The sequence below is a fragment of the Haliotis rubra genome, unplaced genomic scaffold, assembly GCF_003918875.1.
Source record: "Haliotis rubra isolate DU_JTF1 unplaced genomic scaffold, ASM391887v1 Scf104, whole genome shotgun sequence".
Lineage (NCBI taxonomy): Eukaryota > Metazoa > Mollusca > Gastropoda > Lepetellida > Haliotidae > Haliotis > Haliotis rubra.
Window position 1 is genome coordinate 1,944,796 of NW_025764937.1, and position 18,184 is coordinate 1,962,979.

The 18,184-nt window shown below is 41.0% G+C and overlaps 1 protein-coding gene across 1 annotated transcript in view; it reads left to right on the plus strand.

The window, feature by feature from the left end:
• The first annotated feature begins 9,842 nt into the window (after window positions 1–9,842).
• LOC124274320 (late secretory pathway protein AVL9 homolog) overlaps window positions 9,843–18,184 on the plus strand; it is a 38,338-nt gene continuing 29,996 nt past the window's right edge. The window contains exons 1-4 of the mRNA XM_046709677.1: window positions 9,843–10,012; window positions 14,833–14,953; window positions 15,558–15,643; window positions 16,460–16,531. Coding sequence (XP_046565633.1) covers window positions 9,932–10,012; window positions 14,833–14,953; window positions 15,558–15,643; window positions 16,460–16,531 — 360 coding nt within the window. The 5' untranslated portion in view covers window positions 9,843–9,931. The remainder of the gene's footprint in view (window positions 10,013–14,832; window positions 14,954–15,557; window positions 15,644–16,459; window positions 16,532–18,184) is intronic.

The following is an 18,184-nucleotide window of genomic DNA, read 5'->3' on the forward strand; positions in this document are numbered from 1 at the left end:
TACTATGCAGTGTTTCCTGGGAGAAGTCCCATTCGCTGTCTGGGCTGCGTGTAGAGGGGGCGAGGGCCCTGAGCTGATGGTGAGCCTTACCGGCCTGACTGTGCCAGGATCACCCGAACCCTCTCTGCTGCATTTTTATCTTTAATCTGTAAAATAATAATAATGAGAAGTCTTACAATGCGCTTACCTCCACGCAACAAAGCATGCTCAAAGCGCTAACACCCTGATTATTATTCTGTTCGACGAATCCATGTTACATGAATTAACCAATGAAATTGTTATGGAGGTGTAAGCATTCTTCTTGTTGTGTGGGCAGGTTGTTGACTGGGCAGGGTGTTGCCTGGCAGGTTGTTTGTCATTGAACCCGACGGGGAGGAACATTAAGGTGTCACTCAGTGGTTTATCTGATCCAGACTTTGTAATTAGACTTATCCAAATTATAACCAGCTTCTCAAAAGTATATTTTCAGTAAAGTCATAGTTTCATGATGCGTGAAAGAGGACTAGTTGAGGTCTGGATATATGTGTGCCTTACGTTTTTGTACAAATTCAGTTAGCTTTCAGATAACTTGAATGCAAACCGACAATAATTCTTGGGGGTTTCCATATTTTAGCGTTTAAGATAGAATAAATAAACCATGTACGTGAAGCGTGTAGAGATGTCAATGCTGTCTATGCTTCTTTCGCAGACTCACTTCGCTCGACATGTAGAGCTTCCATTTGAGTGAGTGAGTGAGTATCATTTTACGCCGCTTCTAGCAATATTCTAGCAATATTCTAGAATTATCACGTCGGGGAACACCCGAAATGGGCTTCACACATTGTACCCATGTTGGGAATCGAACCCGTGTTTCAGCGTGATGTGCGGACGCTTTAACCACTTGGCTACCAGACTACTGTATATATTTTGCCAAGCCCGGATCCTGAATGTATGTGTCTGTTTTGCCTCTTACTCAATGTTATGGAGCAACTTATGCTGGTGTTATACAGGTACCATTTGAGGGCCAAGTCGCATAGTGAATCAAATAGAGTTTGTATTCCATGAGTGGTAGAGCTCACTAGAATAGTGTCATCACTTAGAAGTCCAAGTATGTTCACATGCCATTTTTATACCATATGTAGTAGTTCTCAATTCTGCCATAAGGTCATCAGTAAAAGCAACAAAAGCCTTATAGACAGAACACGTCCTAGTCCAACACCACGAGAGATGTAGAAGAAATCTAACGCATCCCCCTTGAACATATGCTTTTGCTGTAGTGTGTGAATGACGGATACGTCGCGACCACTTTGAGTTTATGCCGAGGTCCAACAGTATGCGTTACAAACCATCCGTTATTCAGAAAGGTTACATAGAGATGAGTTAGAGTTATGTTTGATGTGAAGTTGAAGTGTCCCCGCGTCAGTCTTGGCTCCATTTCTTTTTCTAGGAATCAGACTGTAGAGTATCGGGAAAGTTAAGATCGTTCTTCTCAATTCCTTCTTCTGTTCTGTTAAACTGATCTGTTTAGAGGGTATTCCAATGGGCGAGGTTAGTGTGACACCTAGGTAGAGAATGTATTTCACCCTTTCCATTTTGCTTATACAGAAGAATAATGAAACTCATTTGGAGTGATAAAGGAACATATTCAATTTCGTTGAATAATCGGACAATGTGTTCTACGAGCTTGTGTGTTTGCAACTGAACAATAAACTGTATCTGTTTTTCTTCGACAGGCCTCCACCTAAATGGTGATGGATTAAGGCAACGATCCAACAAGATGTCTCCCACAAGAGCCAACTGCGACTGGACAGACATTATCTGCTCATGAAGCTTACAACTCTGTTTGAAGCAGCAGGTTTGATCCACGGAGTTCATCATGTGCATAAAATATTACAGGCAATAACCAAAACTCCTACAACTTGGCCGATGACTGACAGGCCCCTGAGTGTGTGTAACGGTCCAATTCTTGATTCTAAACTCTTGTGAAATCAGAATACTTGTAAGTGAAAAACAACCTTACTGTGTCAAATACTTGAGTGTGGATCTCTGGCAAAGTTACAGTTTAACATCATTTGGATCTCGGGTTATACCCATCAACACAACATCTGAAACTCCAACCTCATCCCTCCCACTCAACACCTGAATCTCAGGCTATACCCGCCAACACAACACCTGAATCTCAGGCTATACCCACTCACACAACACCTGAATCTCAGGCTATACCCGCCAACAACACAACACCTAATTCTTAGGCTATACCCGACAACACAACACCTAATTACTAGGCTATACCCACCAACACGACATGTGAAACTCCAACCTCCTCCCTCCCACACAACACCTGAATTTTAGGCTATACCCGCCAACACAACACCTGAAACTCAGGCCAGCCATACCCACTCACATAACGCCTGACACTCAGACTATACCCCAACCCACACACAACACCTGAAACTCCAATCTGTTGTAAAATTCGTTGATAGTCCCCCTGTAAGACGCCATGTGCACGTCACGTGTAGTGAAACACCTTGATATTACACCTGTAAGACGTCATGTTTATTACCCACGTGGTCAACGTATGGGTAGTTGCATACTAATCTCGTACGCCACACGAGTGTCGTATCGCGTTGACCTGTGTCGTAATGACTTGACCTGAGATTCTAACGATTTGATTGGATAACCGATGACCTCTCAATTAGGTCACATTCTGACGTAACTATTTTTTCATTCATAACAAACACGTGAATCCATTCATTCTACAACTTAAATGCATTGTGGGAATGTAAACATCGCGAACGCTGCCGTGTCGCTGTTTAATTGTGAGCCGAACTGAGACATTATACCCGTCGAAAAACATAAACGCAATGTTTCCACCAGTGATGTTTGCCGAATGAAGCAACTGCAAACCAAGAAACAGGGTGCTACGGAGTAGTTTACTGCAGGAGGCTGTACGAGGCGATGACAACTGACATGCATCGTGACGTCGGTTACCAAGGCAGTGACGTCATTACAGTGACGTCATGCAAATATTGTACTACAGTGCAAAACTCTTCCGCAACCTCTTTATGAAACCGGTTTCGGTTTGAAACCAAAATATTAACAAAAATACGCTATTTTGTCAATTTAATGCATGTAAGACGTGGGTAATAAATAAAATACCACACTCGGTTTCATTACATACGAATTATACGAAACTCGTGACCTTCCTATGGTATCTGACCTCGCTTTCGCTCGGTCAGATACCATAGGAAGGACACTCGTTTCGTATAATTCGTATGTAATGAGACCTCGTGTAGTATTCTCTATGTACGTCACGTGTAGTGAAATTCCTCGATATTATACCTGTAAGCCGTCATGTGCACGTCACCTGTAGTGAAACACTTGTAAGACGTCATGTGCACGTCACCTGTAGTGAAACACCTTGATATTATACCTGTAAGACGTCATGTGCACTTACCCTGTAGTGAAACACTTGGATAGTATACCTGTATAAGACGTCATGTTCACGTAACGTGTAGTGAAACTCCTTGATATTATACCTGTAAGCCGTCATGTGCATGTCACCTGTAGTGAAACACCTTGATATTATACCTGTAAGACGTCATGTGCACGTCACGTGTAGTGAAACTCCTTTGTGGTCAGAACAAGTCACGCTGTATGACGTATGTATATAATTTCGTCAGCTTCACTTATTGTTGTTGTTTTTTTATCAAGACAAATGTTGTTTGTTTGAATTTGTTTATACGTTTTGTTTTGTGCCTACGATACAAGGACACATGAACTACACCACAGGCAGAGGCATAATCGTAAGATAATGGCCTCCACAACTAAAATCGGGAGTTCTTGTTAAATTGATATTTTCAAACAGTTATCCAATAATAAATTTCATGATGGATGACTGAAGTCGATAATGTAACGACAATATTACTATCCATTTTCGGCACCTCAACAATATTCATTATGTTGGTCTTGTGTCTATTTTGGACAAAAATATATTTACTTGTCACGAAACCTGACTATAGCATGCACTATCATTCTTTGACGTTCAGTGACCTAGATATGACAGGGCACTTTTGTTCTGTGGTCTTGCGTGATGTCGTAATACAGACTCAATTTCACTTTCATTTCATACATAAGTATACACAGTAACAACATAACTTCGGTCATGCCTAGAAAATTACGTTGTCCCCTCATAAAGATATCACTGACTGATCCAAACACGGTTGAACATCTTGATCTTGTATTTCTTAAAGATTTGCGTGGGTCTGGTGTAATCCGGTGTAAATCTGACCCTAATATTTTATATTAGAAATGTTATGTCCATCATGTGGTATTTTTCTAATCATTATACAATCTATCACATGTTGTATTTGGGATTACACTTTCTCAGATTAGTACAGATTCTGGTACTTTTGTTGGGTTCCTTCTCGTCCGGGATTCGAACCCACACTCTCAGAGTCAGGCGAGCACACAAAGTCAGCCATCTTGCCCACTCAGCCACCGCCGCTGTTTACATTGCAGGTATCTTACTGAGAACGTGTAATCCCATATATAACACGTGTTACATCTGACCACGTTCTAAATAACACTGACTGACTGAGTATAGTTTTACGCCGTGTTTAGCAATATTCCAGCAATATCACGGCGGTGGACACCAGAAATGGGCTTCACAAATTGTACCCATGTGGGGAATCGAACCCGGGCCTTCGGCGTGACGAGCCAACGCTTTAACCACTAGGCTACCCCACCGCCACTTCTAAATAACATTGTGTGTTCACTAAACAATCATGTCAAGAGCTGTATGTACGATAAGTGTCATTGGTTATGCAATTGAGAATGACTTCACCCAGATGCAGTCCAATATATTAGCAGGGAAAGTACTCGGCCGAGTGGACCGGAAGCTAAGGTTCCTATAGTTACCTAATGATATGTCATCTGACAATCCCTTGTCCATCTGTCCGGAAGCCAGGGTTCCTATAGTTACCTAATGATATGTCATCTGACCATCCCTTGTCCATCTGACCGGAAGCTAAGGTTCCTATAGTTACCTAATGATATGTCATCTGACCATCCCTTGTCCATCTGTCCGGAAGCCAGGGTTCCTATAGTTACCTAATGATATGTCATCTGACAATCCCTTGTCCATCTGACCGGAAGCCAGGGTTCCTATAGTTGTCTAATGATATGTCATCTGACCATCCCTTGTCCATCTGACCGGAAGCCAGGGTTCCTATAGTTACCTAATGATATGTCATCTGACCATCCCTTGTCCATCTGACCGGAAGCTAAGGTTCCTATAGTTGTCTAATGATATGTCATCTGACCATCCCTTGTCCATCTGACCGGAAGCCAGGGTTCCTATAGTTACCTAATGATATGTCATCTGACCATCCCTTGTCCATCTGACCGGAAGCCAGGGTTCCTATAGTTGTCTAATGATATGTCATCTGACAATCCCTTGTCCATCTGTCCGGAAGCCAGGGTTCCTATAGTTACCTAATGATATGTCATCTGACAATCCCTTGTCCATCTGACCGGAAGCCAGGGTTCCTATAGTTACCTAATGATATGTCATCTGACAATCCCTTGTCCATCTGACCGGAAGCCAGGGTTCCTATAGTTACCTAATGATATGTCATCTGACCATCCCTTGTCCATCTGACCGGAAGCTAAGGTTCCTATAGTTGTCTAATGATATGTCATCTGACCATCCCTTGTCCATCTGACCGGAAGCCAGGGTTCCTATAGTTACCTAATGATATGTCATCTGACCATCCCTTGTCCATCTGACCGGAAGCCAGGGTTCCTATAGTTGTCTAATGATATGTCATCTGACAATCCCTTGTCCATCTGACCGGAAGCCAGGGTTCCTATAGTTACCTAATGATATGTCATCTGACCATCCCTTGTCCATCTGACCGGAAGCCAGGGTTCCTATAGTTGTCTAATGATATGTCATCTGACCATCCCTTGTCCATCTGACCGGAAGCCAGGGTTCCTATAGTTGTCTAATGATATGTCATCTGACAATCCCTTGTCCATCTGTCCGTGGTATTCGGATTCCACATTGATTCGATAGTTGACAGACAGTTTTATCGAATTTGGGTAATATAATTGATTTTAATGATTCTTCTGTACAAAAGGTGATCGTACTTTATGGGAATGTTTGTGACAAGAGCATGATGTAAATGTGTGTCTATAGATAGCTGGGCGATAGGTCAATGTCTGGTCGTAATCGGTCGGCAAGCAGATTATATTTATTAGGCTGTAATTTATTTTGATGAAATGCGTGAAGAAACACCACGCGTTCTATATTTCCTTTCTAAACATTTGACTGCATAACTGGATCGACATATGATGAATAGAAATGACAGTGTACTAAAACTACATATGTGAGTAGCGGAGCACTGCGTTTTCTGTTGCATTACACACGCCTGCAAGTCAGTTGCATGCACTTTCATGAAAAAAACAGCTTTCTGCAATATACAAAATAAACATGATTTGAAAGTGAACGTTTGTTAATTTTTTTATTTCTTTTGCGGACCAAATGGTCTCTTTGTGCATATCGTCCATTTGTCGATGAACCATAGTGACTCGCGTAGCGAGGTGATGGGAGTATATCCCTCGCTTACTGGAACATCTAGAAAGTCATCAATATCTTTCCCCATACCGACAATCCTACTTGTAAGATTTCCTTGTCGAAAAAATTGCGGTTTTAGCTTAAAAACGGTGTAAGAATCTACACCGAAACGTCGTTCTAAGCAATAAACAAGAAGTTGTTTTCCATTAAGTCATATGGTTTATTGTTGATTCACCAACTCCTAGAAAGGCGATTAAACAATTGGCCGTTACCGATTCGAGTATCTGTGCCAAACGTACCTCTCTGTGCACCACACTTGGTGAAGAACTTCCCCACAGGAAGATTTCGCCTTTCTCAGAATAACTTACTTCCGACAGAAAGTGATATTACAATACCAAGCGTTTTGTCTGTAGATACAGCTGGTGATATTACAATACCAAGCGTTTTGTCTGTAGATACAGCTGGTGATATTACAATACCAAGCGTTTTGTCTGTAGATACAGCTGGTGATATTACAATACCAAGCGTTTTGTCTGCAGATACAGCTGGTGATATTAAAATACCAAGCGTTTTGTCTGTAGATACAGCTGGTGATATTACAATACCAAGCGTTGTGTCTGTAGATACAGCTGGTGATATTACAATACCAAGCGTTTTGTCTGCAGATACAGCTGATGATATTAAAATACCAAGCGTTGTGTCTGTAGATACAGCTGGTGATATTACAATACCAAGCGTTTTGTCTGCAGATACAGCTGGTGATATTAAAATACCAAGCGTTTTGTCTGTAGATACAGCTGGTGATATTACAATACCAAGCGCTTTGTCTGTAGATACAGCTGGTGATATTACAATACCAAGCGCTTTGTCTGTAGATACAGCTGGTGATATTACAATACCAAGCGCTTTGTCTGTAGATACAGCTGGTGATATTACAATACCAAGCGTTTTGTCTGCAGATACAGCTGGTGATATTACAATACCAAGCGCTTTGTCTGTAGATACAGCTGGTGATATTACAATACCAAGCGTTTTGTCTGTAGATACAGCTGGTGATATTACAATACCAGGCGCTTTGTCTGTAGATACAGCTGTTGATATTACAATACCAAGCGTTTTGTCTGCAGATACAGCTGGTGATATTACAATACCAAGCGCTTTGTCTGTAGATACAGCTGGTGATATTACAATGCCAAGCGTTTTGTCTGTAGATACAGCATGTGATATATCAATACCAAGCGCTTTGTCTGCAGATACAGCTGGTCATATACAATACCAAGCGTTTTGTCTGTAGATACAGCTGGTGATATCACAATACCAAGCGCTTTGCCTGCAGATACAGCTGGTCATATACAATACCAAGCGTTTTGTCTGTAGATACAGCTGGTGATATTACAATACCAAGCGCTTTGTCTGCAGATACAGCTGGTGATATTACAATACCAAGCGTTTTGTCTGCAGATACAGCTGATGATATTAAAATACCAAGCGTTGTGTCTGTAGATACAGCTGGTGATATTACAATACCAAGCGTTTTGTCTGTAGATACAGCTGGTGATATTACAATACCAAGCGCTTTGTCTGCAGATACAGCTGGTGATATTACAATACCAAGCGTTTTGTCTGTAGATACAGCTGGTGATATTACAATACCAAGCGTTTTAAATAATTCTAGACACTTTAACCCCTCAAAAATGTGTTTAATTAAGAGCGGCATTTCTTCATTATTGCGTGTGTATTTGTTTGTATTTGGAGGAGGGATTGTACAGATGGGCTGACTGAGTACTGACTTATGGTTTTATGCCGTTTTTAGCAATATTCCAGCAATATCACGGCGGGGGACACCAGAAATATGCATCACAAATTGTACCCATGTGGGGAATCGAACCCGTGCCTTCGGCGTGACGAGTACAGATGGAAGGAAGCATGCGAGCATCTATAGCTCGCGCCGCTTCTAGCTCCATAACAGATATGTCATGGCGGGCCACACCGGTAATGGGCGTCACACATCATGCACATATGGGAAGCGAACCCGGGTCTGTGGTGTGACGGTCGCACGCTTTAACCACTAGGCTACATCATAAACTTGAAACAACATTATGAGCAACTATTCATGTCATCTGTCATATATTCATATAAATACACTTCACGAGGGATTGTATCGATACCTGCTCAATCTTCCAAGAACGCATATGCATATTAAGTTGCGTGCTAAAATGTGACCTGTGAAGATCCGGGTTAGAATTCATCTTCTGTAACTCATGCACGTCGTGAAAGGCAACTAACGGGATCGGGTGGTCGGCTCGCTGACTTGGTTGACACATGTCATCGTATCCCAGTTGCGCAGATCGATGCTCATGCTGTTGATCACTCGATTGTCTGGTCCAGACTCGATTATTTATACACCGCCGCCATATAGCTGGAATATTGCTAAGTGCGGCGTACAACTAAACTCACTCACTCGTGCTAAAATTAAACATCGTTACATCTTGATTTTAAATTGCCAGTCACAAAACGTAGAACTTCGCATCTTTTCATCACTCCGTACTCTAAGGCGTACACTGAAGGCACCCCGTGCAAACCTCATCTATTCGGCATGTCGTCTTACCTGTGTAATGGGTCGAAATCTGACCATATGGAGCTTAGGGATTTTATTGCGCTTCGTGCGATTTGGCTTGGCTTAGATAAAGCTCAAATCTGCGAGGTTATCTCACATGAATGAAAAGTCTTGTAGACTCGGATTGTGGGCATGTGATGTCGCTGGCCCAAAGTCGGAACTCAACAGAATTTATTAGAAAACTTCCTTATATATTCTCAAACTGCTATTCGTGCTGTTTTCCAATAATATTACTCGGCCCGTATTTCACCGAAGACGGGGCCATCTTCAATACAGAGGCTATTACTCTTAGCTTTACCTTATTACATTGAATGCAATGTTAAAATACCCCTAAAATTAAGAAAAGTAAGTTTTTACTGATTCATTCTAGTTTTGAAGTCAAATCGTAATATAAACTGGTAGAGATAAACCAGAATCCCAACTAGATCTAAGAAGGGGGCTTAAAACACGTTTCATGTCCAATGATTCCATCAGGACAAGACACAAATTACTATGATGTAGATATCCTGCATGCCATAGAAATCAGAGAAATGCAGAAGCAATCATTTTAAGTGGTATGCAATTTGTGTTAATGTTTTGGGGTTGCCTCCCCTCTTAACTGTCACGTTAGTTCTGATTGGATAAGTCTTTCACGATAAACCAATGAAGTAAAGTGTATGTTGTTTTCCATTGCAGTATCAACACGTTCCCCAGGTTCATGGGGGTGGAAGTTAGCTAAAATGTTGCAAAAATCTATAAATTGACGCGTCTGAAATATGGCAGATTCTAAGGTTGCAGAAGACAGTCCAATTTTGCATGTCGTGGTCATTGGATTTCATCACAAAAAAGGATGTCAGGTAGAAATTTCTTCCTCTTAGCGAAACAGGCGTCGTTGACAGCCATCATTTTGTCGATAGTGACACCAGGAATTATAACCATGAACGAAAGCATTGTTCAGACCGAAATAACGTATTACTTAAAGATAACGAATATGCCTTATTAGTTTAGTGCTTGAAATGTCATGGCATTAACTGATGATAGTTGCAATCGGAGTGTGCGTGACTCAGCTGTGGATGTTAATGCAAATCAACAAATCAGAAACGGATCGAGATCAAGATCAGCTGTTGAAAACATGGCTTTCGGTGAATATGTGGTGTATCATTGCTGATGCTGTCAATGGAGCATTGTCTCCTTGCATTGTATCAACTGTTTATGTAGTACAATTTTGTCAACAATGCATATGTTGAAAGTGTGGGTGTGGCTGCACTGATGCTCTGACCAGTATAAAGCAATACACTGACTCTGTCGCTTGCTATCATTGGCTTTTTTTATCCCTATCCTTTTAAGAAAAAGTTTAAATTCTTATTATGTCCACAATAACTAGGTAAGACTGAAATTAACTTGGCATACCTGAATCAGTTCAGAGTTCCTCTGGGTATGTCTCATGCATCACTGACCACAGTCCATTTTTGATGGTGATTTGGATATTTAATATGTTTAACATGCACTTTCCGACATAATGTGTATTTTGCATGCGGTTGTGCATTACTTCCAAAATGTTATTTATGTATGTTTGGGATAAAACACAACACTGATGTTATGCTTGCGATTGTAAACCTTAGAAGGAAAGCTAAGGTAAAGTATGCCCGAAGGAAAGATAAGCGCTGTGTCTTTCCATCCATGAATACCTGAGGAGTGATTTATTGTCTTACTCAAAGACTGACAAATAACAATCAGCTTTGTCACAATATGTTGCACAAATCAAATCAATTGTTGTATCAAATATCAGGCAAAAACAAACACTGCCTGCTTTGTTGACCCCTTTATGAAATGGGTTTTTTTTCCCAGCTTCACATATGTATGCAATACTGTTCTATTGAATGTGTGAAGCCATTTCTGGTGTCCCCCGCTGTGATATTGCTGGAATATTATTATGTTGCGAAAAGCGGCGTAAAACTAAACTCACTTGAGAACAGTGTGGGGCAAGATTTCTCTTTCTTCCCCATTGGACAACAATAAGAATGCTTATAAAAATATTCAAATATGATTCCACATTTCATTTCTGATTGAATTACAGGGTATAAAAAAGTTTAATGACATATTCCAAGTAATAATTCTAATATTTCCCAAGGATGACAGCCGAATGCGTTATCCCTGCTGCCTCCATGGCAAATTGATTGCATCAGATATGAGAGGTCTGTGTTGTAAATCCAACTATAAGAAACTATTACAATAATAATTTATTCAGGTATTACCATTAATACGGGCTATTTATTGTTTTGGAGTAGATGCTTATTAAGAATTACAGGAGAAGAAACAAACACTTGGATACGATCTAGTTTTGTAAAAAAAACATTGAGTATGGTTGAACAATAACAATCATTAGACTGACTGAGTTTGGTTTTACGCCGCTTTTAGCAATATTCCAGCAACATCAATGCATGGGGACACCAGAAATAGGAACAATCATTAGAGGTCAATATACCGATATAATCATTGTCTGAAAACAATGGATAATGTCACAGACTGTTTCTGAGTGATGGTTGTTTGCTCTTGATACTTCCGTAGCTCCTGGATCCCTTTTCAAATATTTCATCTTTTACCATCATTGGGGTGATCAAACACTGTATCGCTCTGAGTTGCTGTATTGAAAGGTGTAGGTAGTCTGTTTGTGTAACAAGTTTAGTCTGTGTAGCATGTTTAGTGTTTTTGGTGTGTTTATTCATCTTAGCATGTTCACCATATTTTGTTTATTACTAATATTAGCATGTAGACTAATTTTTATTACTAATATTATGGGTACAATTTTGAGTTTTTCACTTTTTTGGTCTGTCTATTAAGGATATTATGGGTGTCTCTTTAGTCTAGTGATTGAGTTTAGTTTTACACTGCACACAGCAATATTCCTGCTATATGGCGTCAGACTGTAAATAATGGAGTGTGGACCAGACAATCCAGTGATCAACAGCATGGGCATCAATCTACAAATTTGGGAATCGATGACATATGTCAACCAAGTCAGCGAGCCTGACCACCTAATCCTGTTAGTCGACTCTTATGACAAGCATGGGTTACTGAAGATCAATTCTAACCCGGTTTTTCACAGGTTCTTTAGTCTAAGAAGCATGTTTAGTCTGTTTAGATCTTCAGATGTTTAGTCTGTTGACCATACAGGTTTTTTTTGCAAACTTAGTCTGTTTAGTCTGTTTAGCATGCAGTTTTATTAGTATACTCAGTCCAAAAAGAAACTGTGCATCTCAAAAACCTGTATAGATCATTAAGGAATAGAAGTAAAGTTATGAAATAATATGATAAACGTGTTAGGCTGATGTTTAGGCTGTTTCCCGATAACATCATGCACATCATGTGTGGCAAGTCACTACCATGTGATCTGCACGTGCAACCATACACCACTTTCAACAGTTGAAATCAGTGAATGCTGACAATAAAATTTGAAGCATTGTTCTGCCTCCCTTTAGAAAAACAAACAAGAATGTGGCTGTTTATTCAGACGATATGCCACGACTCAAATGCACAACGTAATCAAGCATTGGTTTGCTTGAAGCAGGTGTCTCTCAACAGGACATTGCCAGGCGCTTCAATTGTCACCGAAACACTGTTGCAGCTCTAAAACGACAATACCGCCAGACTAATGACATTCCAGACCAACCGCGGACAGGGCGTCCAAGAGTAACCAACCCTGCTCAGGACAGATGGATACGGAATACTCATGTAATCGCATGCAAAATCCCGTAACAACAACCAGAACCATTCCTAACTTAAGGCGAATTCATCCTTATACCTTAGGAAACCGCCTACGTCAGTTTGGACTCCATGCACGTCGACCTGCAATTCGACCTGTTCTTACACAACGTCATCGACTTAATCGACTGCAGTGGTGCAGGCATCACATCAGACATCCTCTTCACTGGTGGAGGAACGTCCTGTTCACGGATGAATCAAGGTTCAATCTGTCACATTCTGTTGGTCGCCAACGAGTCTACCAGCGCCGTGGTGAAAGCTATGCTCAGGCCTGTGTCATTGAAAGGAATCGTTTCGGTGGTGGTTCAGTGATGGTATGGGGTGGAATCACAGCTAAGAACCGTACTGAACTTGTGGTTATCCAGGGCAACCTCACTGGAGTGGTGTTGGATATTGTGACCATATTGTAGCCCCTGTCATCCTCCCCTTCCATCAACGTAATGGGTCTGGCGTTATTCTGCAGCAAGACAACGCCCGACCACACACCGCATGGGTTGTACAGATGTTTACGCAGCAGAATAATGTTGACCTTCTGCCATGACCTGCGAATTCACCTGATCTTTCTCCAATTGAGCAGATATGGGATCAAATGAAGCAGAGATTATGTTGCCAGGCACACCCTCCAGCGACCGTGCAAGAACTGACCAGCACTAATCAGGATTTGGAATAACATTCCTCACGTGTTCCTGATACGTCTGATTGAGTCGATGAGACGTCGTTGTAATGCAATGATTCAGGCAAATGGAGGACATACCCGATACTACCGATGACCTCATTAGAACGACCTTACTGACTGATTGTTCAACTCATTATGTGCTTGTCTATCCATAAAAATGCCTCATCGTGTAATATTTCAAAACGACTGAATAAAACCGTAAAATGATTCAATGCACAGTTTCTTTTCGTACCTAGTATATATTTGGCAATTTAGGTGTTCAGTGGGTTTTGCATTCATAGTGTTTTTCATGTTTAGGCATGCAGTTTGTTTAGCATGTTTCGGCTGTTTAGCATGCATAGTCTCTATAGATGCATGCATTGTCTTTAGATGTCTAGGCTACTTTGCATGCATTGTCTGTCGATGTCTAGGCTACTTTGCATGCATTGTCTGTCGATGTTTAGGCTACTTTGCATGCATTGTCTGTTTAGCTGTTTAGCATTGTCTGTCGATGTTTAGGCTATTTAGAAGTTAAGATGTTAAGTCTGTATTTTCCGATGATGTTTGGGGTGATGATCACTGATTGCTTTGTTTTCAGTGACATAATTGTATTTCCCTTTTGTTTTGTTTTTGATTAAATTAAAGGCAATATTTTACACCACACTGCTCTAAAAAAAGATAATGCATTACTCTCAATAGTACTATCAGCCTTCAGGTAAGCTAACATATAATTTATTCCAAAAAGAATTACATATTTAGATTACACTATTAAATCAAAAAGTTTGAATGAATTAATGCAACATTGCTTTAAATCGACCCTTGCGCCTTCTACTAGCCGAACATTATTTTAAGAGTATCCCATAAAATTATCGCCCTTGGAGCGCTCTTTACGAATATCCTATTGATTGAAACCAGTTCGGCAAACACCGACAACACTGCGTGTGACAGTTTTCGATGTATGGAGCAATTGTTTACATTCCATATATGGCATGTGTTCTCTATTTGAAAGCTGCTCACCACGAAATGTCAATTATCGATTTCAGGGAAGTCGTAAGTGATAACAAATCTTTTATTCCATCAACAGGAAGTTCAAGTGCATATGCCCTAATATCTATAACATACTAACATAGGCCAAAATATTGTCAAAAGTGTGCGGAATTATGCCTTTAAGAATGGTTGTGCAAGGTAGAATTTATTAGTATCTTAAGCATGCTGATAAAAAAATATCCTGCAATTGACTTGTGGTGTGTTTGTCCACAGGTGGAGTATTCCTACCCACCACTGATACCAGGGAACGCAGTCGACAGCCATGAGGTCCCAGAGAGGTGGAGGCACCTGCCGTCCCTGGCCCTACCTGATGGGGCCCACAACTATGTTAAAGGTAGAACACATCAACAAATGTTGCCTTGATTACACGATACTGTATACCCTCCTCCGTCTCTGGCCCTACCTGATGGGGCCCACAACTATGTTAAAGGTAGAACACATCAACAAATGTTGCCTTGATTACACGATACTGTATACCCTCCGTCTCTGGCCCTACCTGATGGGGCCCACAACTATGTTAAAGGTAGAAGTCATCAGCTTTAATTTGTTCTCCAATTTTATGCATATTTTTTGCCCCAGACACAAATTAGTATTTTAAACTGAAGTTAAGGAGTAGTGTGATTATGCTTGTAGTTAGATAATGTTGTCATGTGGTCTTACAGTGGGAATACATTACCGGATGCTGGACATGAAAAACTAGAACTTGATTTTAAGCACATCTGCATCAAAATATAAGCTTAGCAAGCATCCTTGTGCTTTAACTATAAGAGTTCAGTGCCACTATGCTTTATATTATACTGCACATGGAAATGGAGCAAGCTATTTTTCTTCATTTAAGCGGCATCAGGATTCAGCTAACTCCCAGATTTTTTATATTCCGATTTTGAATTGAACTTTTGACAATGAATTGAGGGTTGAATAAACTTTACTTCTTTCAGATACAGTATTTTTCCACCTTCCTTCACAAGATGGTGGCCGCAAGACTGTGTACTGTGTGTCCTGCTACAGACAGATGGATGCCAAAGTAGGCCTGTACTTCTTTGTGTTGATAGAACTGAACTAGTTTCTCTCAGCTCTGATGATAGATCACTTAGGAGAAGTAGTGGGTAGAATAGATCTCTGCAGATATGATTGTGTGGAATAGTTCTATGTGGAGATGTCTTCGAAATGAGGAGCGAATGCTTTAGTTTCCAGGCTACTCTGCTCTACTTCTAAACTACTGACCCGTGACGATCCGGGTTAGAATTGATCTTCAGTAGCCCATGCTTCGGGCTTAGGTGGTAAGGCTCGCTGACTTGGTTGACACATGTCATCGTATCCCAATTGTATAGATTGATGCTCATGCTGTTGATCAATGGATTGTCTGGTCCGGACTTGGTTATTTACAGACTGCCGTCATATAGCAGGTATATTGCTGAGTGCGGCATAAAACTGTGAATTAGGTCCTTACGGGGATAGTGGGAGTATTAGATCCTTATTGGGCTTATGAGTGGATTAGATGCTCACATGGATAATGGGTGGTTTAGATTCCTAGTTGGATGATGGTTAAATTAGATCATTATATGGATGTGGTGAGATGATGAGATCCACCATGTTCTGTGATGTTTGGGTACATATTGTTGTAAAGAGAGCAAGAACCCTTAAGTAATTTGTAGATTATTGGGTACCACCATGTCAGTATAATGTGTCTGTGGGTTGTTCACTGGGTGGTATCATATTGTTGTTGGGCTGTGCAGCCGCATACACATACACATGACGCCGCCATATCAAATATTCTCAGGACGACGTTAGACCTAATTTCACCTCACCTCACCTCACATATTGTTGTTGGTGTGTACAGGACCTTATCAACAGGACAGCTGATGTGACCCGAAGCACAGTCCAGAAAAGTGTGTGTGTTCTCAGCAGACTGGTAGGTGGTCTTGGTTTACTAATTTTTCCACTTAAATATACATTTCTTTTTTGTTTATGGCTCAATCAACTCTGGCTGAATTCAATTGCTGTAAATAAATGTGTAACATATATTGAACGGATGAACCTGTGTCTGGATTGATCAAGTTCTCCGTAGGGTCTGATCAAGTCTGTCACATTCTGAATATTGTACAAGTGCTTCACGTGAGTTAACATTATGCTTTATTGATTAAAGGCCTTTGGCAGAGTTACCTCCCCCAAAGGGGGGCACTATATGTTCGTTGACTAAACATGTTGGCTTGACATTGAACCGAAGCTACTCATGTCTTATTCCCGGGAATTGTGAGCAGTGTTTGCAATACTTTAATTTGCCAGTTGGCCATCAGGGCCTGCTGCGGCCTGCAGGCTGAAATCTGCAGGCCCTGAATGAAATCTGCAGGCCCTGAATGAAATCTGCAGGCTCTGAATGAAATCTGCAGGCTCTGAATGAAATCTGCAGGCCCACTTTCTTATAGGCAAACCAATAAAAACAAAATACACTACACTGTACACAGTTTCACACTAATTCTATAAAATCCATTAGCGAAGACTATGGCACAGGGAGAAGTTATTATTTGTTTAAGACTGGTGTTGACATTCCTATGCGCGAAGCACTGAAATATCAGGAAGTGAAACTGTAAGTTATCTTAACAGTCATGATGGATTGTGGATGATTCCTGAATGTTAATAAAGGAAAACATTATGGGGAAAAATTCTATTTTAATAAAAATGACAGATAATTTACTGAAGGCCACAAGGGCCTGCAGATATTTGAAACTGCCGGCCCGATACAATAACAAATGGTGCTGGGCCTCAAGGCCCGGGATGATTTCGAACACTGGTTGTGAGAACCATCTCTTTGATGAACTTGTAGAACCGAAACCTGGAGAACATAAAGTCCAAGTTATGTCCATGTCCTGGCTCAGTTCATAGCCTCTGTATGGTCTGATCAAGTCCAGGAAATGTTCCACGATTGTGTTTGCTTGTAGCCTCTTTAAGGTCTGATCAAGTCCAGGAAATGTTCCATGTTTGTGTTTGCTTGTAGCCTCTGTATGGTCTGATCAAGTCCAGGAAATGTTCCATGTTTGTGTTTGCTTGTAGCCTCTGTATGGTCTGATCAAGTCCAGGAAATGTTCCACGATTGTGTTTGCTTGTAGCCTCTGTATGGTCTGTTCCATGATCAAGTCCAGGAAATGTTCCATGTTTGTGTTTGCTTGTAGCCTCTGTAAGGTCTGATCAAGTCCAGGAAATGTTCCACGTTTGTGTTTGCTTGTAGCCTCTGTATGGTCTGATCAAGTCCAGGAAATGTTCCATGTTTGTGTTTGCTTGTAGCCTCTGTATGGTCTGATCAAGTCCAGGAAATGTTCCATGTTTGTGTTCTGTATTCAGTAGCCTCTGTAGCCTCTGTTCCAAGGTCTGATCAAGTCCAGGAAATGTTCCACGATTGTGTTTGCTTGTAGCCTCTGTATGGTCAGATCAAATCCAGGAAATGTTCCACGATTGTGTTTGCTTGTAGCCTCTGTATGGTCAGATCAAATCCAGGAAATGTTCCACGATTGTGTTTGCTTGTAGCCTCTGTATGGTCTGATCAAGTCCAGGAAATGTTCCACGATGG